This window comes from Excalfactoria chinensis, chromosome Z (assembly GCF_039878825.1).
Source record: "Excalfactoria chinensis isolate bCotChi1 chromosome Z, bCotChi1.hap2, whole genome shotgun sequence".
Taxonomy (NCBI): Eukaryota; Metazoa; Chordata; class Aves; order Galliformes; family Phasianidae; genus Excalfactoria; species Excalfactoria chinensis.
Window position 1 is genome coordinate 20,824,797 of NC_092857.1, and position 22,351 is coordinate 20,847,147.

Here is a 22,351-nt window from a genome sequence, read left to right on the forward strand (position 1 = left end):
CCCTTGTGTGGTCAGATCTGTGTTCCTGCTCCAAGAGGCCTCAGGAGCTGTCATCTTCTCATCTGCAGCTCTGAAGGGAAGCAAGTCCTAATGAATCAATGCAGAAAGGGTTAAGTGGGTGTCAGGAAGCATGCCAGTGCATCACAGAAGCTTGCAAAGTCATTAACTCAATGGGGAGGGGGGAAATTGTCTCCAAAGTAAAAGAAGCTGTGGAGGAGTATTCTTTAAAGAAATTACGACTGATAAGAGATTTCAACTTCTTCCTAAAACTCCAAATTTCTCATTTCAGAGCATTTTTCAGCAAAAATATCTCCAAAACCTGAAGCTTCCAGAAACATGCCTATTACCCCAACCACACTTCATCAAAACCTGTTAACACTATGTTGCACTAGAGCTGTCTCACCTTTTTTTTTTTTTTTTTTTTTTTTTTCATAGCGGTCGGTTGCCAGACCATAATCTAACTTGCTGTCTAAGAACACCCAGCCACCAATTAAAGCCAGACAGACTCTTCCCTTCCCCCCAGCCAACTTGTGCTTCTTTTTCCATTGTAAGGCTCTCTTTAGACTTCACCAGTCTCAGCCTCCCACATGGTATTTAAAGGCCTGATACTTGCATCCTGCCTCCACAATTAGAACCAATTTTACTCACAACTCTCTAACACACAAAGTGTCCTCCTAAAACTCGCTCTAAGCACAGCTGAGAAAGACAATTCTGCGGTGCAACAGAAGGTCTGACCCCATCTTTTTTGGACACTCTACCACAGCTGCACCCAGATGTGTAGGCCCACCTTACTTTTCAAGGCCTACACATCTCTCATCCTTATTTAGCTATTGATAATTACACCACACCTGGCACTTGTATTCACTATCCCATGGCACTGGTCTGGATGGCTCCTTACCTCTCTCCTGGCACTCACCTTCTATTCCTGCATGCTTTGTACTTGTGCCTAGCGTGCTTCTTCCTCTTTCACAGCAATACCTACAAGAACTGACTCACAGTAACATATGTACCAATATTTATCACCTGAAGATAAATAGGAGACCTGTCCAGACACAGTACACACCTCAAAAGCATGATTCTGTTCTGCAGCCTGGTGGCGTCATATCACACCCTCGTGTTGTCAGATCCACCTCAGGTTGTGAGTTCCTTGGGGCAGGGAATGTATCACTTCACTCCGCACTGCACAGAACCTAGCAGACTGGCACCCTGAGATGGTACTATATAGTGTCAACTCAACATGGTGGCTACTTCAGACAGCCTTCACCTGCACCGAGCACACTAAGCTTGCTGCGAGGCGGGAACTGGCAGCACTGAGGGGAGGCGTGGAGCTCCCGAGGCCCAGGGCCCCAAACCATGGGGAGCGTAGGGTGAGGCTGCCAGCCCCGGGTGGTAGCGGCCACGCACCACACGCGCTGCCGGGGCTCAGCTGCCTGCCCGACCCGCCCTCCTCGCAGCGGCCTCCGGTGCCCAAGCCCGGCGGGCAGCAGAACCCCTCGCCCCACATTGCCCGAGCCTTGTCCCGAAGCCCAGCGTGCTGCTAAGCGGGTCGGGCGGCGGCTGGCACCGCCCCTGGTCTGTCAGCGGGCGGGGCTCGGAGACAGGGAAGAGGGCGGCCCAACAGGGTTGGAGCCCGCGCCGGGGGCGGGGCGGAGGCAGCGCCGGTAGTGGGCACCGTACCGCCTAGCACTGGGTCGGCGAGCGCAGCCGAGGGAAGAGGAGCTCGGGCGCTTGGTGGAGAGAGGAGAGACGCGGCGGGAGGCGGCACTGCCGCCGCGGAGGTAAAGCGGGTGCTGCTGCGGCTGCCTCGCTTGGAACTGCCCTGCGGGAGCGCGGCGCTGCGCGCGGGCGGAGGGCAAGGCGGTGCGGAGCCGTGTGCGGCCCGGGCGCCGGCGGGGGACGAGCCGAGCGGGTGTCGTTCCCGCAACTTTTCCCCCGTCCGAAGCGCCGGACTGCCGCCGAGCTCCTCGGCGCCGCAGGCCCAGGGCAGGGCAGGCGAACGGCGCCGAGCCCCGGCGGCGGCGGCGCTTCTTCCCTCGCGGCCCCGCGCTTCCTGGTTGGGCTCCGCCGGCGGTGTCGGGGCGCGGGGTGAGGCCGGGCCCTCCCGCGGCTCCGGGTGCCGGCAGGAAGCGGCCGGGCGGTCAAGCCGGCGGCGCCAAGCTTAGCGCCGGCCCGGTGTTCGGCGCCCGTCTCCGCGCCGGGGATAGGCGGCCCCTGCGGAGGGCCGTCCTGCGGCGGGCCGCCCCGCGGCTGCAGGAACCACGGCGGCGTTGCCATCCTGCCCGGCGTTGCTGCTGTTGTGAGTGTGTCTCCTGAAGCGGTCTTTACGCTGCCCGCTTTTTCGCACAGCTTTGCAACCCCTTGAGCGTCACTTAGATGCTTCAGAGTAGGACATGCTGTCTAGGATCCTCTGTTAAGTTAATGCGTTACTTGACTGCACGTTGTAGGGTCTCCACGGGCTTTAGAGCTGTATTTGAAAGGCTGGAAATTGCTTACGGAGTTATATGTCTGTTTTTCCTATTACTTCACTGACAGTCTCGGACATCATTTTCTTGCAGAGAATGCTGCTCGCTGTGGCATTGCCGTGGTTACCTCCTTTTGGAGAGTGGCAGCATCGCGCTTAGAGATAACCGCGGTGTTACAGGTGTGTAGACACCTAGTGGGGAGAGCAGGCGGGCTCCGAGCGCAGCGGCTGCTCCACTGCCTCTACTAGCACTCTGGTCAGGTAGCCTTAATTTCAACCATGTAGTAGCTGTGGAAGGAAAGTTACTGCTTCCCTGGAAGTATTTGGAGTAAGTATTAGAGGACCAATAGGCAAAGAGTGAGAGAGGTGGCAGTACAGCGATCATTAGATGTGATTATTGAAGAGTGAAGTCCTTTCTGCCTTATTAGTGGAGCATGGTTGGTGGCACACGCACCCCTCTGTCTGGGCAGCAGTGGTTTGGATCCATGGAGCAGAAGCTGTTTTTCTTCTCCATCCACAAAAGAATGGTAGTGTGGGAGGAAATGCTCGGGTACCAGCCAGGTGGGGGCCAGACATCATCTTAACAGGGGGAGAACCTTTTGCATCTCATTCCTTTTCTACTTAAATTTACACAAACCCCTTGCAACTTTCTGGTGAATGTTAAAGTCTCTAGCTGTCAGTGTGCATAACATAAATCTTTTCATTGAGACCAGAATTCTGCCTGAAGTCGGGAATCTTTCACTGAGACCAAGCTCTTAGTAAATAAAAACCAAATGAACGCTTGATTCTTTTACAATGCTTCCTCCTTCTTTTCCATTCCATCCGCCAACTGGAAATCCAGTAATACATCATCTCAACTATAACAATGTTTCTTGCCTAAAGTGTTTGGTTTGGTTTTTTTTTTTTTTTGCTCTCCTTAGGATGGTCTCCAAGCTATTTATTTTAAGAGTAATTAGCTTAAATCAGTTTGAGTCAAAATGTCTGAGGGCAAAGACCGTGTAAGTCCACTTGGAGTAAAGGGAGTCTGTTTATACAGTCTTAACAAAGCAGAAAAGAACATGAAGAACTTTCCAAGAGGGATTTTTGGAGACACTACAGCGTTACTGGGCTGGTGTGGAGAAATGTTCCTTATCCATCCATGCACCATAGGGCTGTCTGCAAGGTTCTCGGAGTCACCAAACTTGACAGGTGCTGATAATATAAAAGTGTGCATGAGTGTTGGATCAGTCAGAGGATGGGACATAGGCACCCTGCACCCGGGGCGGTGCTGAGCAGTGTGTATGGACCAGAGCTGCAGATCTGAGTCCTTGGTTAGCTGGATTTGGGGAAGCTTTTGCTGCCATCATTGCATGGAGTTGTCTTGCTGTGCAAGTACATCATGCCTTTTGTTCTCACAGTATTTGAGTTTTTAAAAATATGCTTTAAAAATGTTGTAAGCTCTTTCTTCTGTTATTACAGCATTTCAAATTCTGCATCATCAGACCAAATGCAAGGCATACGAGTATCCATTTTAAATATCTGTCCATAAAGTTGCCGTGATACATTTGCTAATAAAAGATCAGAGGAGTAGGTCAAGTCAGTTAAATTATGCAGTGTTTAGAAATTATGCAGTATTTGGTTAGCAGCCAAAACGCCTGTAGGCAGTAGGAGTAAAATGAGTACTTGTAGCAGGGCACTTGTTGAGCCTTTCTTAAAAAGAGAATATTTCAGAATATTGAGCGTAGTAGAAGAAGTAAATTCCTAGCAGATCTTGCTGTGCGTTGTTGGTTTTGACTGGAAACATTTAGGTTAGCTCCAGCATTTAAATCTGAGGGGTGAAGGTGTGTTTTGTTTCTTTGCTTTATGGGAGGAATTCGTGCTTTTGAACAGATTTCTGTGTAATTTAATTGATCCTTGTGCTGTCGATTTTTGTTCTTCCCCCTTCCACTCCCCTCTTTTTCTCCCTAATTCATGCCTATTCACTTTCTCCTGGTAGAAAAGGTAAAATTAAACATCACTGAAACTCTTCTCATGTTAATTTCAGAGTCTGTGATGTTTGGTGGTGTGTGCTAAGGCACATACTTTGGGTTTTCAGAAGTGGCTACAGAAATTTCTCATTAAAATTTTGGTGGGGACTGGAGGCCTGATTCATGTGACTAGATTTGCAGAATTTTAAAACAAGTGCTTGTGTGTAGGCTTTTAAAATGAGAAGTCTAATTGAGACTCAGTTAATTCCTCCCTACAGCAAAACTGGTTGCAGTGGATGATAAGGAAGTTCTTCAAGAACTTGCAAGAGTTTCTTATGTGTTCTGTTACAAGAGATGTTGTGCAATAAGCTGCATGGAATTATATTTAGAGTCACTAGACTGAAGAGGAGCCACAGACAAGCTAGGGATCAGACCATACACTGAAAAAGGAAGCCTGTGTGCATGCATATAAACACTTCTTAGCTTTTTCAGATAGTGTTCTTAGGACCTGCTGACTGAGACTTTAGACAAAATGGTGTGGAAAAGAGAGGTCAGAGGTTCCCTTTTCCATTCCTGTCTGTCGTTGTCCACGTGCAATGTGGAGTGCTACACAAAAAAACTCCAGTTTTCTGTAGCATTAAGCATACAGAAAGCAGTTAATATTTTACTTACCGGTATTGCATAGCTCCCTCAGGTCCTGTATTCACTTGTAGTTCAGGAGTTTCAATGCAGTTTTGGATAGGTGTGGCCCTTTCTGGTTCCCAGTGTAGCATTTCAAATTATGAGTGGGCTTGACTTTTTAAGGAGATGAAAATGAGCAAAGTCAGAATGGTGTTTAGAAAACTTTCACTGTATGCTTTTTTCTGTATGCCTTTAAGCTACTGTTTCCTAAATTTAATTTTTTTAGTCAGATTTTTCCTCTAGTCAGGCAACCTTGAATCAAACAGTTAGGCCTGTAGACTCTTGCCTGTAGTGTAATTTAAGCATACACCCTGGTACCTTTCTCCTCTAGTGCTGCTTAGGTGGTCTGGGTGTGTCTGTTTCAGTTGCTGGTTATTTTTCCAATATTATAGTATAAACACATTAAAGAACATCTGGATGATGGGGGAGTTGTAAAGCCCGTCTTTTGTAAGAAAATAGAAGTATTGTATCCATCAAATGAAATCACTTCAGGGGTGTTGTTGCTCCTGTATATTAGAGAAAAGTGCTCCCCTCCAAGAGATTTGGGGATACAGGTTTTGGGTTGTGAGATGATACTTTCCACATAAACAGTGGGAGATTGAATAGCCCAGCGCTGAGTGCTGAGTGTATCAGCGCTAATTGCAGTGAGCTCCGCCTCTATCCTCGAAGACCTTTTGGCAAGGGGTTGTGGCTGTTTGTCTTCAGGGAGATAACTAGTAAAATATTGCCAGTTTAGATGCTTCATTGACAGGATTGCCTTGTGGGCTTAGACCTCTCTCTGTCAGAGCCATAAGCCACAGAGAAGAAAGACAGTATGTACATTCAGCTTGCCTTATACATCGGGGATAGAAATTTGGTTTAATACATTGGACATATCCTTCACAAAAGTGCAGATTCATGTGTGTGTATATATATATATATTATATATGTGGGGTTTTTTATGTATGTATGTTAGGTTGCTTTCTTTTGTGGGATACACTGTCAGTTTAAAATCAGTCTCTTAATCAGCTTAAATCATAAGCGGAATCCCAAGTTTGCAAATGGCTGTAATGTTTTTCTCTTTTCTTTCCAGGAAGAGCATGCATGTAGTGTTCAGCAACAGAGTATTTAAGGCACATGAACGTCTATGGCAAGTTCATCAGATGGTGTGACTGGCTATGAGCATCAGCTGAAGCTGAGCATGGAGATTGGGAAGTTCCAGCAAGCTGAGAAAAGGAACTGTTTGGAAGAGTTCTGCTAGACATAGAAGAAGTGGAACATATTCTTCTGCAACAGTCATTGACTCAGAATAAATACACAAATTAAAAATCATTTCACTGCTGATGATAGACCGTGGTGCTTTTTGATTCTCTGGTGGATTTTATTACCTAGGCATTGCCATTGACGTTTTTATTATCCCATTTAGTACGTCTTGACTCTATCTGTAAGTTAGCAAATAACTGGACAGTTACGTTTTGATACTGTTTAATAACACTTTGAATGTTAAATCATTTACCAAGATGAGTGCTGAAGGATATCAATACAGAGCTTTGTATGACTACAAAAAAGAGCGAGAAGAAGACATTGACTTGCACTTAGGAGATATACTAACTGTGAATAAAGGTACCTTACTGGCACTTGGATTCAGTGAAGGGGAAGAAGCAAAGCCTGAGGAAATTGGTTGGTTAAATGGCTTTAATGAAACCACAGGGGAGAGGGGGGATTTTCCAGGAACTTATGTAGAATACATTGGAAGAAAAAAAATATCCCCCCCAACCCCGAAGCCTCGTCCTCCTCGACCCCTTCCTGTAGCACCAAGCCCTGCAAAAGCTGAAGCAGAGAGCGAGCAACAAGGTTAGTACTGACCTCAGAAGGCGTGTGTGTGTGTTTGTATGTGTTTCTGTGTCATATTTTTTAGATACTCTTGTTTCATTATATGACTGTGTGTTTCTATGTCTAACGCATACTGGTCAGTCTTTTTGGTGCCTGCATCAGTTCAGATGATGAAGAATTATGTGTGCTGAAGATATTTAGCTGATATAATTTGTGGTCTCGTGCTTTGTCTCAGTTGCTGGACACTGCGGTGCCTTACTGTAAAATGCATCTCATGGGTTGTAAAGGTGTACTTAAAATTGACAACCATGAAGGCTAAAAGGGAGAACGAGTGAGCAGGATATCATTTATTTAAGGTTACGAAGACACTGATTGAAGTGCTTCCTTCATTGGTTCATCAAACTCACTGTTAAAATTTTTTTTGGTCAATCTGATGGTACGAACTTCATGTAAACATCACATTTGTATCGTATTATCTGTTGTTAGCAAGGGATTCATGAACTTTGTCACTGAATTTTCATCTGGCATTAAAGTAGGAGCAGGTGTTTAAAAATGAACTATAGAGTGATAAGGATAAATTAGGATTTAATTTCTATTTAAGGGTAGGGCACGCAGTAGAAGAAATAATGCTTATATAAACAAGGGAAATAACTTTCTTTGTTTAAACATAATTTGCTTTCTGACCTACATTTGCAACAGTATGTTGGGCAGAGCTTGGGCAGGATTTGATTGGAATTCTTTTGTTAGTAGAAGAAAGTCTTAAGGGATGCACAACTGGTAGATGTAAAAACAAAAAGAAAAAGCCTTCATCAAACGGATTTATCTACTTACGTTCAGATATTAGAATTTTGCATAGAAACAAGTACATTGGTCTCTTACTTCCCAGAACTCTAGAATGTTTTGTATTGCTTCAGTCCCTAATAGTTTAAATTTTCAGTGTTTCTAGCCTTTGGAGATAGGAGTTCTATGTGATCCTGACTCTCGCAGAGTCCTTAATGGTATCATTGCTCGCTGCCTTCTTCAAAAACAGTTGCAACATTTTGCAAAGCTCCGTTGTCAATTGATCAGCTTCTATCCCACTTCACTTAATGTGGTGTTGTATTCAGCTGTGCAGGTAATCAGTGAAGATAAAAGTAGAAAATTAGAAAATTGTATGTGGCAACCAAGTGGAAACCTGGTTCTAGGAATTTCTAGGTTGGTGAGGTCTTAATAATGAGTAGGTTTGAACTGTTCTGCATAGCAGTAGCCTTAAGTACTGAAGAAGTGCTAGTTAGTGTATAGTATCCATATATACATCGTCATTAGAGCAAAGGGAGGGGTCACATGGGTGTGTGGCTATATCTTAGGTCGCACCTCCCTGAGCACTCAGCCTCTGGTCAGGCAAGTTGCATGGTTTCTCATTCTGTTATTTCTGAATATGAGGTCTTTGCACTGGAATGAAATTATTTTCTTCTTTGATTTTTTTTTTTTTTATTTTTTTTTTAATTTAGATGCTAGTTTTAGATACTTACTTTCTTAAGCCATTGGGATAGATGCTGAGATAGTAGTCTTCATCAAATGTAACTGCAGAATAACCACTGCTGTATGTGCAGACATCTTGGTGTTAACAGGTTATTCTGAGAGGCAGAGAGTGGATGGAAAATCTGCTAGTTGACATGCGTGCACTGCGGTGAAGTAACCATCACCCATGGCTTTGATGCACTTAATGCTCTAAACATCACTGGTGCTTTAAAACTGGTTTGGTCTCTGTGCTTAGGCTTGCTTGACGCTCATGTGCCACAGCGCTGTGTTGAGAAGTCTAGGTGTTAATCTTGCTGTTTCTGAGCTCCTGAGGACTGCATTTGTAACAGGTGGATGTGAAGGCTCTGACTGCTGAAATCTGAAATCCTGGTGCAGGTTTTGGGGGGGCTGTGCTGAAATGCTTTTCTGATTCCTTGGGTTTAGATCACACCCCTAATCTTAGGGACTAGTTCTCTCCTAACATGAAGTTTACTCCTCCCAAACATAGAACTATTTTCATGCAATATGTTCATTTTCAATAGTTTGGGTCTACAGAGATTTGAAACAAGAAAGTGTTCTGATTTACCTGGAATTTTTATCTTAAATAAAGTCAGTCTGGAGACATCATTATGTTATGCACTGACATTTTTAATGATGATCTTACAGTCCAGACACACATTTTTCTGATTACAAAAAAAAAGTTCCCATAATCTTTTTTAATTGAAGATTCTAAACTCCTATGTAAATGGCCAGGCATTCTCAGCACCAGGAATTGGACCTCTCTCAACAAGGAGGAACACTGAAATATGAGCTCCAAATGGCTGAAGTGATGGGGTAAATTATTTCTACGATCATGAGTACTTCAAAGAAATCAAGAAAACTTAATTTTTCCTGTGTTTTTTCACAGTTCTTTTCACCGAGGCAGAGAGTGCTCCAAATACTAGAAAGAAATGTGGGAAATACAAGGAAATAATATTATGAAAAAAAAATAAATGAAAGCAGATTCTTTCAGTAAGCAGAATAGTAATTTAAAAAAATAAAATAAAATAAACACCTATGGTACCAGAAATGCTGGAGGAAATACAGTTTGGTTAAAGATGAGAATAATACAGCAAGGTAGATCTGACTTTCAAAGAGCTTTGCTGTTTCTGCATTTGAAACTTGGTGCAGGGAGTAGCACAGTTAATATTGTCTGGCAGCCAATGTCACGGGCAGCGAGCCAGAAGATTCTTCCCAGGATGATGCTTGTCTGTACACCCCAAAAGTGTATTTCAAGTGAATTAATGAGTAGTATGAAACTTGCTTGACCAAATACAGTCAAGTTTACATTTTCAGCACATAATGATTTGAAACTGCTGTGTATCAAAATGACAAATTAATGGGAAACTGGAAACAGACTCCTTAAATGTATCTCAGTTATTTGTATTGCATATACTTTTTTCCTTTGTGAAAAGACAATGCTGTATGTACCTATGTGTGCATGTTTTGAATAAGAACATTAGGAAGTGAATTGGGGATTTTAAAGAATTTATATACAATTCTGTGAGATTTTTTTAGTTTTACCACATGCATTTTTTATTTTTTTTTTCTAAAGAAATTCTTTCTAATCACTTCAGTAATCTTTAGGACTTTGATCATTCTGAATGCTTCTTCCCAGCCTTGTTCATTGTCGTGAATTACTCATCAGCATTCAGATTCTTTACTGTTAGATCAAACTTGCAGTATTTATTACCATGCAGTCATGTGCTGCAGGTACTGGGATACAAATGGGCATCTAAACATCAGTGGGGCTGGTAATGCTGGCAGAGCTGTCTGTCAGGTTTGTGTCCTGTGTAGTCATAGTCCTACTTACACATTGGAGCGTCTTTTAGACACTGAAAGCTAATTTGAAAACAAATGAAACTTCTAGTAGTGTCAAGTTATGTTAAAGCATTTGTTTCCTTATTAAAGCACCTAGGTCAAATCTTTGTCCACACTTTTATTTTATCAGTGGCCCGTTTAAATTGATAGAACCACTGATTGAGACCAGAGCAGAGAACAGTTCAATGATATTCAAGAGCTGTTGCATTTTGTTCATTTTTTCCCTTTTCTAAGTGAAGAAGTAGAGATCATTTGAGTTTGTTTTGGTTTTGCTTGCTGCTTTGTGTCTTAATTGCATCTGAAAATATATGGACAAGCAGGGGTTTCAGTTTCAGACATGGGACAGGACAGAGCTAACTAGAGGTGCTTTAACTCATAGGATCGGTGTGAGGCCATTGGCACCTGGCCTGCTGTTTCTTCCCAGGCTGCTGCCTGCACAGATTGACACCCAGCACAGGGTCATCTCTGCATCTCCTCCAAGCCTGTGGAGTTTACATAAAGCAGAACTCAGACTTGATGTGAAAACCTCTTCGTATCTTCTTTTTTTTTTTTTTCTTTCTCCCACACTGTAGCTGTGTAGTGCTGATTCTTGTTTTCTCTGAGTTCACCCGAGTCTTCTGAACTTTGAGTAAGCTGATCTGGTACAACTGTGTACTTTGGTTTGTACAGTGGTGTTTCTCTATCAGGTTTGAGTGAGCAGGTTTTAACCAGACTTCAGTGTATAAAGCTTTGATTGACAGAAATATTTTTCTTCACTGGAAATGCTAAAATTTCACTTGTAAGCGAAGGTTGTTTTTGCAGGAGACAGACCCGAAATTTATGGGTAATTTGTGTGTTCTGATGTTTTCCTGCAACTTCCTGTGTAACTTAAGATGATTGTGTATGGTTTAGAGCCTAAAAATAATCAGAAGTTCTTCCTTCTTATGATGAAAAAATAATTTTTAAAGAAAGAAAACAACAAAACCACCAAGAAACAGCAGCTTTCTTTACTTTTCTCCTTAAACAGATATGGATCAGCAACTTAGACAAAGATAATGACAGAACATTTGGAAACTCTTTTCTATCAGAGACCAGGTTGTGCAATGTCTGACAAGGATCCAGACTGACAGAGAGCAGAAAACCGTTTGTGCATGCTTGAAGTGAATGCACTGTAGAATTTGTTTCTGTATTTAATTTTCCTATAAAACCAGTAGTGAGATGGAGTTCAAGAAAAGTATTTACATTTGTAAAGTAGGGGATATAATAGCAAAGTGGGATATAAATGCAGCAAGCATTTATGGGAGGTTTAGCTGGGAATGGAAGAGTCATCTCCCCCGATTCAAGCAAATGGAAAAAGGAAATTATGGGGTGAAGTGATGAGTCACTATCTCATTTGTTAAATGTACTTGCCACTCAATGCAGTGTCTTGCACTTGTTCTAAAAGTCCCATTTGAGAGCGAGTCTTCATTTGGCTGGTGTCATCAGAATGCCCTGCAGTCACTAACTCCTGAGGCTGGTTGATTTTTGCTTGCAGTGAGAAAAAGGGGCAGGTTAGTGCTAGCAAATCTCACTAGCTACTTCATGGTAATGTTTCTCAGTGTATGAGGCAAATTCATAACTGCCAAATTACCACATTTCTGAAAACAAAGCTCTCACCTCCTGCTTTTACCACTAATGAAAACAAAGATTTTGCAAGCTGTATTGAAGTGAGAAAGCTCATTTATTTATTTATTTATTTATTTATTTATTTTTGCAATGGTAAGTGGCAATTAAAATATTTCTTTGTGAATGCTATGCAGAGCACAGCGCGATGCATACAAATGCTAGCTTGTGCAAGTTCATGGATAATGCTTGTCCCCATCTGCTGGCGGAGGAGGGAGGAAGCATGAGGAAGGAAGGAGCTTTACAGCCCTTGTCTTCCATATTGTAATTGTGATGGGATACCATGTGAGAGAGAGCTTTTAGGAAAAATGTTTTATTTTACTTGGCCACTTGTTATTTCTGAGGAAAAATGTACCATTCGGGGTGCAGAGAAGCTCTGGCTGATCCTTGATGACAACCAGATCTGGAAGGGCTTTGTGTGGTTGATATGTCTTTTTTTTCTTCAGTTATATCAGTTATTCTCAAAGAAAAAAACAAAAAACAAACAAAAGCAAACAAAAAAAACCCCACCTTTCTCCACATGCTTTAAGAAACTGGAAGCAATACACTGTATGATTTTGTTTCTATAAGAAATGCTTGTCTGTTTTGTATTACATTTATTTTGATGCGCTTTTCTATAGTTACATCAGGAGTGTCATGTTGAGAGATTTCGTTGGAGATGCTTTAGCTTTCTGTAATACGGATGAAGTATTTTAATATATCTTACTGACATGAGTGATCCTGGGGCAAAATGCAAAACAAGGCAAAGGTAAAATAGCCGGCTCCTCTCAGTTGGATTTATCTTGATCATTCTTGCTGTGATCCAGGAACATCTGAAAAAAAGTAACTGGCTAGCTAATGGTTCTTACTTAGGTTTGCATATGATAACATCAGTTTGTGAGTTTCAGTAACACATGGTGCTTTGTGTTTGCCAAGGATGGATCACTCTGCACCCTGAGCAAACAGCCATGCCCACTTAAATAGTTGTGTGATGCCATATAAACATACAGATTTTCTTGTGTGAAAGAACACAGGTGTTGTAACTACAGCTGGCTGTGTGCTCTTTCACATCTGTGTCTTGCTGCAAGGCTGCTTTCCATGATGAACATCCATGAAATCAATCTGAAGGCTCCAATACAAAGAACTGCTTTATTTTAATAGCTAAGAATGATGAGGGGAATTACAGGATTTTAAAAAAGAATTCAACTGGAAAAGGATGTTAAGTCCTGAGAACAATTTGGTGAGATTCTTGATACTTATGAGAATTTAAAGAAAGAATATTTGGCTGTATAAAAAAATGACTGTGGTTAAAGCTTAACTTCTTGTCAAGCTTTCAGCAAAACACACATCTAAAACCAATTCTACTTTGTCTTTCCATCCACAAAAGTACTAATTTATTTATTTATTTATTATGCTATATATGCATTTATTATACACTTTGTTGTAGAAATTGTCACATTCTTGAGCATCACCTGGACTACTGGCAGGTGTAAAGTTTTGTGCTAGCGTAACTGCTTTCTTTCATTTGTGTTTTAATGCTGTATGAAATGGTCTAGAAGATAGCACTCAAACAATATTCTGTGTATTCTATTTTACAAACAGCTTGCAATGTTTGCCTGTAAGACAGCATCTGATAATAGTAAGTAGGTTCACACCTATTTAGGTAATGAAGATCCATAAATCAAAAGTCCTCAGGACAGAGTTTTCAAAACACACTTCTGCTCTGAGCCAGGGAAATATGTGACTGCTTATAGTTTGTACTCTTCAATATCGTTTAGGACTGTCTTGTGTGTCAAAACCACTGTGTAAGCTGTAATATGAATGATGAAAAAGGTCTTTAATAGTTCAGCTAGCTGTCAGGCAGCATGCTTTTATAATTCTCTGTATTCATTCATATGTTCTTGGCATTATTTGAAGCAGGTGGACCTGGAGGGCAGCTGCTAGTTCTATGCTCTGTGATCCAGCTCAGGACCCTTTCTGGTCCACCCATCTTCCAATAATTCTTAAGCAGCTAAGTATGTTTCAGTAAATAAGCAAGGCCTAACCCAGGCTGATATTTCTACATTTTTTATTGTGTATAGGACGTGACATTGCACTGGAAGACCAGATGTAAAATTAACTCTTACTACCTTGGATTTCCTTCTTAAATATATATATATATATTTATATATATGTATATGCACACTCAAAAATGTAAAGATGTTGCTCAGTTTCACCAATTTCAATTTAGCACGTGGTGTTCGTAGTTCAGGAGTTTATTCCATGCTCTCTTGGAGTTGCCTGATGGTGCACTGGAAAGGAAAGAGTGCAGTGCAAGGTGAAATCTGTAGTGCAAGGAGGGAATACACCTTCCAGGAGTCCTGACTATTTGAGTTTTGTAAGTCTTGCTAACAACTATAAATACAAAATTTATTTTAGGGGGTAGGAGAGAATCTTCACTGATTTCATCCTAGTTCTAATCATCCCACTAAGATGAGCATGGAGGATTACTCTTGGTGAAGGGCTTATAAATAGTACTGAACAATGTTGATCTGTGTTTCAAAGTGTATTGTGCTTGTTTGTCAAGCAGACTGTGTCAATGGTGGGACTTATAGTTTGTGTGGTTAACTTTTAATTTCCAAGCCTTCTTCCTAAGCTGCTTCAAGGTAGACCAGAGCACTTAAGTTATAAAATTAATGAAAGAAACCACTAACTATGCACAGTGGTAGATAAGGTTTCACAGCTGTGAGGTTTCATTATCTCTCGATGTAGAACCATTCCAGAAATATGCAGTGAAAGGCAAAGATTTGCAGTAATTCTCCTACTTTCACATGGTTTTTACCACTTTGAGGACACATTCCAGTCCTCTGTTGCTTATTTTTTAAATTTTTTAATAAGCTGTGCTTGGATGGAGAAGTGAAAATGTCTGTTGTGTTTATGAACAGAGCAGTGAATTGTTTCCTGGCTGCTACACAGCTGTTTGGCACAGGTGAGGGCTGACAGAGGTGACTGCAAAGCCTGCTGTGGTTTCCTGCTTCCCTCCCCATTGACTGCTAAGCAGTTGAGGGGTGTCTAACCCGCCTTACTCTTAGAGCTGTAAGACACCAGGGTGGGATGCAGCAAGGTGTATTCTGTGCACTCTTCTGCTGCATCTGCCAAGCACAGGTCTCAGAGCTGCCTACGTTTGGTGATGCACAGGTCTTCTGTGATGACTTAGTGCCATCTGGGAGCTCCTCTGCAGCACAAATTCTTGGCTGATCAGGCTTAATTGCTTTGTGCCTCTTAGTAGTAGTCCAGTCTTTTGTTCTATGTCTTGTATTTATTTCATTGTTTGCAGTATATTCTTCCTCTGGAGAGAAATGTCAGAAAATGTTAGCCCTTGACATTCTGAAATGACTTATTTTGAGTGTGTAGGAGTTGAATCTATACAGATGTTTGAGTATAATAAAGAGCATATTTTTGCCAGTCCAAATCTATTTAGTTGTTCTGAAGCCAGAATAATGTAGTTGCTCAATAGCCTACATAAGCAATTTTCTTACACAGGGAAAATTCCACTGTAAGGTAGTTCTGAGACCAGAAGTTTTTGTTTTATAGTGGATCTCAGAGTCTGGCTTCTTCAATAGAGAAAGTGTTAAGGAACTTGTACTCAAAACAGTAAGTAGCAAAATCTTCATATCAAATATCTGGAGATAAAGGACTTCTGTTTACTTAGTTAGGGGTCCTCAAGAGCACAGCAGGATGAATGTTTGAATTCTCCTTGCTCTGCTGAATTTGTAATTTATTGCTGTTGGTTGAAAGATCAGTGTGCATTCCCCGCTGCTTTCAACTGCTTTTTCTAACTTCCTCTTAAGTTCAAACTTAGCGTGGACAACTTCAAGACCCTTTTGTTAGCTGTGTAAGCTGCAACCTTATCTCTAAAACAAGAGATTTTTACAATCCGGTATTATTAAAACACTTTTTTTGTTACAGTAAATCACCTAGAGTGACTAGCGTGAAGTCCTTCAGGCTTTTGGGAAAATTCTTACTGTCTGCTAGAGGAACATTTGGCACTCATCTGTTGCGTGTAATGCTAATAATTGCTCCAGACTGCACTGGTCTCTGTGCTAGTGAAATGTCTTTTATATCTCTGATGTTCAAACTTGCACTGACAAGGATGGTGTTCTGGGGGTTCTGTCCCCAGTGATTTAAGATTCAGGACTATTGAAGTTCAGCAGTTTAGCAAAAAAAAAGGGGAAGACAGTTACCAACTGTTGGTTTTTGTTGTTTTGTTGTTTTTTTTTTCTCCAGATGTTTCCTCTAAGACAAATATCTAGGGTTTTATTATGACACAGAAAAAACACACGAGTAAGATGAGAATGGCTTGGGTTGTTGGTTTTTTTTTTTTTCCTGTTCATTGTCTGATCTAACAGCTAGTCAATCAAATACTGTGGTAGATCGTCTGTTAGTTCAGATGGGATATGCCTGTGCTTGTTAATGTGAGCTGCTCTCTTCTAAGCAGAGTTTTAAAGAATTTTATTCAAAATCCTTTTGAATGCAAAGTAAAAATAAGATTATTTTAAAGTAATCTTCTTGTAAAGTAGTCTTCTTGTAAATGTTATACATGGGGTTTTTGTTTACTCAAAAGGCTTGTTCATACAAGAAGCAGGAGGCTTTTATTCTGCTTTCCCTAAAACTGGTGGCAAAACACATTCTGAATTGAGAAGGAACAGGATCAGACCTATAGTCAGGATTTAGCAGCAGTGGGACAAATCCCACAGCTGTTACTCTCATTTCTCTCAGGCAAAATTCCCATTGCCCTCAGGGTCTGGAGCACAAATGTTATAATTACCCTAGCTCTGCTCTGAAAAGAATCCCTATTTTCAGTATACCAAATTGCATTTAATATAAATGTGCATAAAATGCCACACATTAAAGACTGATGCAAAGAAGGACAGTCTCTGACTGTTTCTTTTATGGATTTTGAAGACCTGGAAGTGAAACACTGGTAGGATCATCTTGTCTGAGCGCAGTCGCAGGGCATGGAATTTCACTCCATAATTCCTGGATTAAGCTCATAACATCTAGATGATTTTAAGCATGTTTCTAATTTGTACAGACTTCTCTCTTTACTATGTACTTAGTGGAGACAACTTAAATTTTACCCACTTATGTCTGTTATAAAATAAAGACTTACAAATCTTGTAGAAGAAACATCTTAATTGGGGGTGGAGGGACACACATTTTGTAGTAATTGGTTATGACAATATCGCAATTATTTTCACCATGTTATTTCTTGGCATTATATTCAGTCATCGTCCCTAGAACAAATGAAAGATCAGTTCCATGCTGCTTTGGCAAAGTTGTTTGTTGTTGTTGTTTTTGTTGTTGTTTTTTTTTTTCCCCAGAACTGCCAGTTTGGGTATCTAGTGTGATGATAATTAGCAACTTATAAGTGAGAAAATGATATGGTGACTATTTTAATTTGATACTTTGTTATTGTAACAAACTACTACATTTAAGATGAATACAGAGTTTTATAGCCTTGATGTATGGTCATGTATCTACACTTTATTAGCTGATCATTAAGATTACAAAGCTATGGATTTAGAGCTTTTGTCTGTAGACATAATTTCACCTCCTCACATGGTTTGAAGTTAGATTCCGTTGACCCGTTTTCCGTCGCATGCTTGTTTGCTCATTTTAGAGTTCTGTGTTGTTTAGTTTGAGGGCTTAGACCACCTTCACTGCATTCAGACTCACCTCTGGAAGCAGAGTTCCTCATTGCCTCTTGTGCTTGTTCTAGTGGCACTGCTGATTGCATCTTCAAAGGGCCTCACAATTACTGTCATGGTCAAGACACTGTTGTGAGCATTGTGATTCCTATGAGGAATGAGTTGGCCCAAAAATACAGTGGCAAAGCAATTAAAATTTTAAGATAGTTTAAGCTTGGTCACTTTGTAATAGGGAGATCACATGGAAAACAATCACAGAAAGCTGAATCTGAAGACAGAACTCAAGATTTTAGATATCTATGTGAACATCTTACTGAAACCAAGAACCAGAACTGCTTTAGGTTTGATGGCATGAGGCTTTATTTGTCACAAGCAGTGAGTACCATCTGCTCTCTATACCGCTGGCTTCAGCTGCCGAGTCCAAGAGGATTCCAAGCAGAGCAGGCACATTTTACTGTCATACCTCTGCCTGTATCATCCAGCTTCACCAGCTGGAATCCAGCTATAAGCATCAAAAGCAAAATAATTATTAGAATGTGAGTGCATACATTGAACAGATGTGGTAATATTTAATCTTTTTTTCACTGATACTGAGAATTTATAGTTTCAGACTATCCTTTGATGTCAGTGTAAAGCATGTCTTGTAATAGAAATGTGTGCGTTAGAGAGATGCATGCTTTAAGTAGCTTTTTCCTTACAATTTTATGATGCACCTCTAATTGTTTCTTTCATTGCGTTGTAGTTGTGATTTGCAGAGGAATACAGGGAGTTCTCTAAATTATGGGAAATTATGTAGGAAATTACAGTACTTGAAACTTGATAGTAATTTTCTAATACCAATTAGTAACTTGCTTACTTGAAAGACGTTTTTGCTACCATCTTTATTCTGCCATGCTATAAACTGTATCTTTATTTCACTCAGAGGTGTGGCAGTGCAATTTCATCCCAGTGTGACAGACGAGAGGTTTTTTGTTTGTTTTTTTCTGGGTTACTCTACTGCAAGATTTCTGTCTAGGAAAATAATATTTTAGAAGTTTGAATTTAAGGAGGCATCAATATGGATGATAGGTTGTGGGGGAGGTAGGAAAAAGACTCTGGACACCTGGAATGGCTATTTATTAACTTACCACACAAGGAACATGGGAAGACTGTTCTGCTGTAGAGGAATATATCCTGTCTTGTACCAGGCCTTTATGCCAAATTGGAAAAATTGAAAAATATGCTTATTCCATATGAAGTTGTCTGTTCACCTCTTGTATTCTTTTATTATTTTTTTTTTTCCTTAAGTCTCTCATGTGTCTTCTATACAGTAGTATGTAAACTGTGGGACCATTGCTGTCTTCAGTACAAACAGGTCACAGGCATTTATCATGAATCATTTATCACCATGGCATTTATCTTTGAAAAGCCAGGGTATATGAATGCATGCTGCTATGAAAATCTTGAATTGCAAAAATCATTTGTAGTGGGCTATAGGAGCATTTGACAGATTACGTGCAAGTATATACATGTGTGTTTCATTATTTGATTGCCTTAGGAGACTGGTGTTTAAGTTGGCAGATCTACTTATTAAAAGCAAAGCTCGTCAGTTGGCAGGATTACAGAATGCCAGAAGGAAAGAGAGAACAAATGCTGAGAGTAAGAGAATACGTAATGCACATAAAGCATTGAGGAGCTTTAAAGACAGGAAAAAGTGGGCTTTGGTGTGGTTCTGATTTGTTCTTTTGGGCTCAAGTTGATAGTCGGTATGAAGAAAGAGCATGAAGTTATTTCAAGACAAACTCATTATTTTGGAAAATCTACAGTTGTCTGTCATTGTTAGTACAGTTTGGTCACCTGTTTATAGCCTGTCAGAAATCTTTCATCCTTGCTTTGTTTTCTGTCTTGAATGAAAGAAGGTCAGCTTCCTCTGAAACTTTGCAGAGTGCTGTCTACTTTTTTTGTAGCTGTTCTGCAGGGAAAAAAAAAACAACAAAAAACAATGATAAACAAACACCACCACAGCCTTTTTACATAGCAGCACAGCAGTTTAGAATATTCCAGGGTTTTGGAGACCAAACAAGCTGAGTGTGTACATCTCTGGAGAAGTCTATACCTGTGGCTTACTACTTGCTCCTTCCAGTCACATCCCTTCACATCCTCCTGCAGTACAGATCAGAATATTCACTTTGTGCTTTGCGTTTTTTGTTCCTGACTGGATGCTGTTAGAATAACCAGTAGCTTTGCTTTGTCTCCTAAGAGTTCTCAGTTTGAGAGTGATGTTTGGAATGTGGGAAGCTGACTGGTGGAAAATTGACTTGACTGATGGAGCAAAGCACAACAAAAAGAGAAGCAGAAGGGATGTCTCCCCTGAGAAAGTAAGGAAAAAAGAAAGTGTTTCCCTTTAAACAGGACCTATGTTTAGATGATTGCTCAAAATGATCTAAAAGAGGCAATTAGTGGTGCATGTATGGCAGGTTTACTGTGGAATATTACAGCCCTTTGTGAGGATCCTATGTAGGGATTCTGAGTCTTGCAGAAATTATGTACGTAGTGGGAATGATGCTTAGGTGACTTAGTAGATGCAGCTGACAACTTGTCTGTTCTTGAGGAGTTTTGCATTGTAACTGTCTCGGTAAAATTCAGTGAATGTGGCTGAGCTAATTAGGACACAAGTCTTCACAGATGTATGCATTAGTTTAGAAGGGTAAAGCTAGAAGGAAGAATAAGTGGAAAGGTGCTGATTCTGATGTATCAGGCAAGTCATGTGAAGTACCCTCAAAAACAGGGAGTCGTAAGGCTATTACAAAAATCAGGTCAGTTTAAAATTTATACATTCCTCTTCCTTCTGTTCTCAACAGGGAGCTAGCTTCTGTAAGGATTCTCCATCTGGGAATCAAGTGAGCCATCCTTACACTTTTTGGCATGGCCCACATTAATAAAAAAGAGAAAGAAGAATGTCTTTCTTTCCTTTTTTTTCTTCTAAAATGTCAAATAAAAAAAGGAAAGAAGTATATTTTTTGTTGTTGGGGTCAAATAAAGGTAACTGTAACTTTGGTTCTTTCCTTTGGCAAGATGATGATGGAGGGATTCCTCTGGAACAGGATAATAGAGCAGACATGTAGGAGTTCATTTATTTTATTTTAATTTTATTCTTTCTACCCTGGCAGCATAGCAGGAAAGCAGCCAGTATGATATACCTGGCCTTTTGACAGAATAGCAACCAGTTCCCAATCCTTGCTGGCCGGTGCTGAGGGTGGCATGCTCCTTCCAGCCTTTCAGCCTCACAAACCTCCACCCATTCCTTACTGAGTCATAGCTGGAAGACTTTATTTTTTTTTTAATTTGATCACATCTTGTGCAATTGAGGCAAGTATCTTCTTTATTGTGTCCCATAGCTAATATACAGGAACAGTCGAGTGATCGCAGCTTTAAGCTTTCTCTGTGACTATGGAGAAAAACAGATTTATTGGAAGTGTTGTCATATTTTCAGATGCAGATAGCTCGTCTTCTAACTAAGCTGACCTCTTGTCAGGAGCAGAATGGCAGACAAACTGTTTTGTTGGTTTATTTTGGAGGAGGAGGCCTTTAGAAATGCATGACATTTGCAGTGCTTAAATGCACAGCATGTTAGTGGTATGTTCATTTATTCACCCAGTACTGCCCCATGTTTGGAGGGTCAGCTTGAGGCCCAATCCTTCAAATTTCTTCAATGAAGTTGGAGTATACCCACATCAGTTCCATGGTTTCCCTTGTTACAGAAAAGGCTAGCACTGGATGGCTGCAGGGAAGGGAAGCGAAGCGAAGCAGCTGCTCAGGGTGAAGCTAGCTTGCCTCTGTGTCTTTGCAGAAGACATAATAAAATGATCTACCTCCCTGGCACAGCTTTGCTTTGATCACCTTAGATAAAAATCAGTGGGAACATGACTGGTCTCAATCAGATGCATTCTTTTTTTCCCTGTACACAGCTTTTCTCCAGCTTAGGTTTTCCAAGATCTTGCACGGAATTTTTCTGCAGTTAATTCAGAGTCTTCTATTCATCCTCACTCCTTCACACCATACTTATTTTCAAGAGGGATACATTACTTATTTTTTAAACCTTAAGAAATGCCTTAATGCTGGAGGGTTGCGTAGAATTTGCAGATTGATTCATCTGATTCAAGTGCTTTGTTAATTCTACAGGTTTTTTTACAGAGAGGCTTTGCCTGTTTCTTCTAGTTTATTTGCAAATGAAAACTACCGTGCAAAGTGAAATCCTGCACCATACCTCCTTACCCTTGATTTAAGTTAGACTTTGGCTTACAGCTGACAACGTAAAACCATAGTAAGGTTTTCATGGCAGCTTTTCTTTTATATCATCTTTGTTGATCTTTGCAGGTTTGTTGTTTCCTAAAAGCAAATTTTACACTGTATGAATTTATGCAGCACGGTGTGGTAGACAGTACAAAAATAAAGTTCTTTGTCCCATTGCAGCCAGTTGAGTCTTGACTGCTTTGTAAAGGTCCAGGAGATTAGTTCACCACTTTAACTGCTAGAATCTAAATTATAGTTACTTTAGCAGTGCAGTGTGAATAAAGTTTGATTTATAGAAAAGAGCCTTGCAAGTTCATGCATAAAGTGCCGATACTGCATATTCCATAACATCTTTTTTTTGTATTGCATCTTGATAGCGTGAATTAATGGAATAAGAAATCAACACCAGCATTACTATGTAGAGAAGTATAGACAGGTGTATGACATGGGTCAGAAAATCTGTTACGATCAGACTGAGAGTTCTCTTCTTTGTATGAAATTAAAGATGA

The 22,351-nt window shown here is 40.8% G+C and overlaps 1 protein-coding gene across 1 annotated transcript in view; it reads left to right on the top strand.

Moving 5' to 3' along the window:
- The first annotated feature begins 1,632 nt into the window (after window positions 1-1,632).
- Window positions 1,633-22,351, top strand: part of PIK3R1 (phosphoinositide-3-kinase regulatory subunit 1) — a 57,244-nt gene continuing 36,525 nt past the window's right edge. Inside the window, exons 1-2 of the mRNA XM_072358924.1 lie at window positions 1,633-1,778; window positions 6,161-6,921. Coding sequence (XP_072215025.1) covers window positions 6,588-6,921 — 334 coding nt within the window. The 5' untranslated portion in view covers window positions 1,633-1,778; window positions 6,161-6,587. The remainder of the gene's footprint in view (window positions 1,779-6,160; window positions 6,922-22,351) is intronic.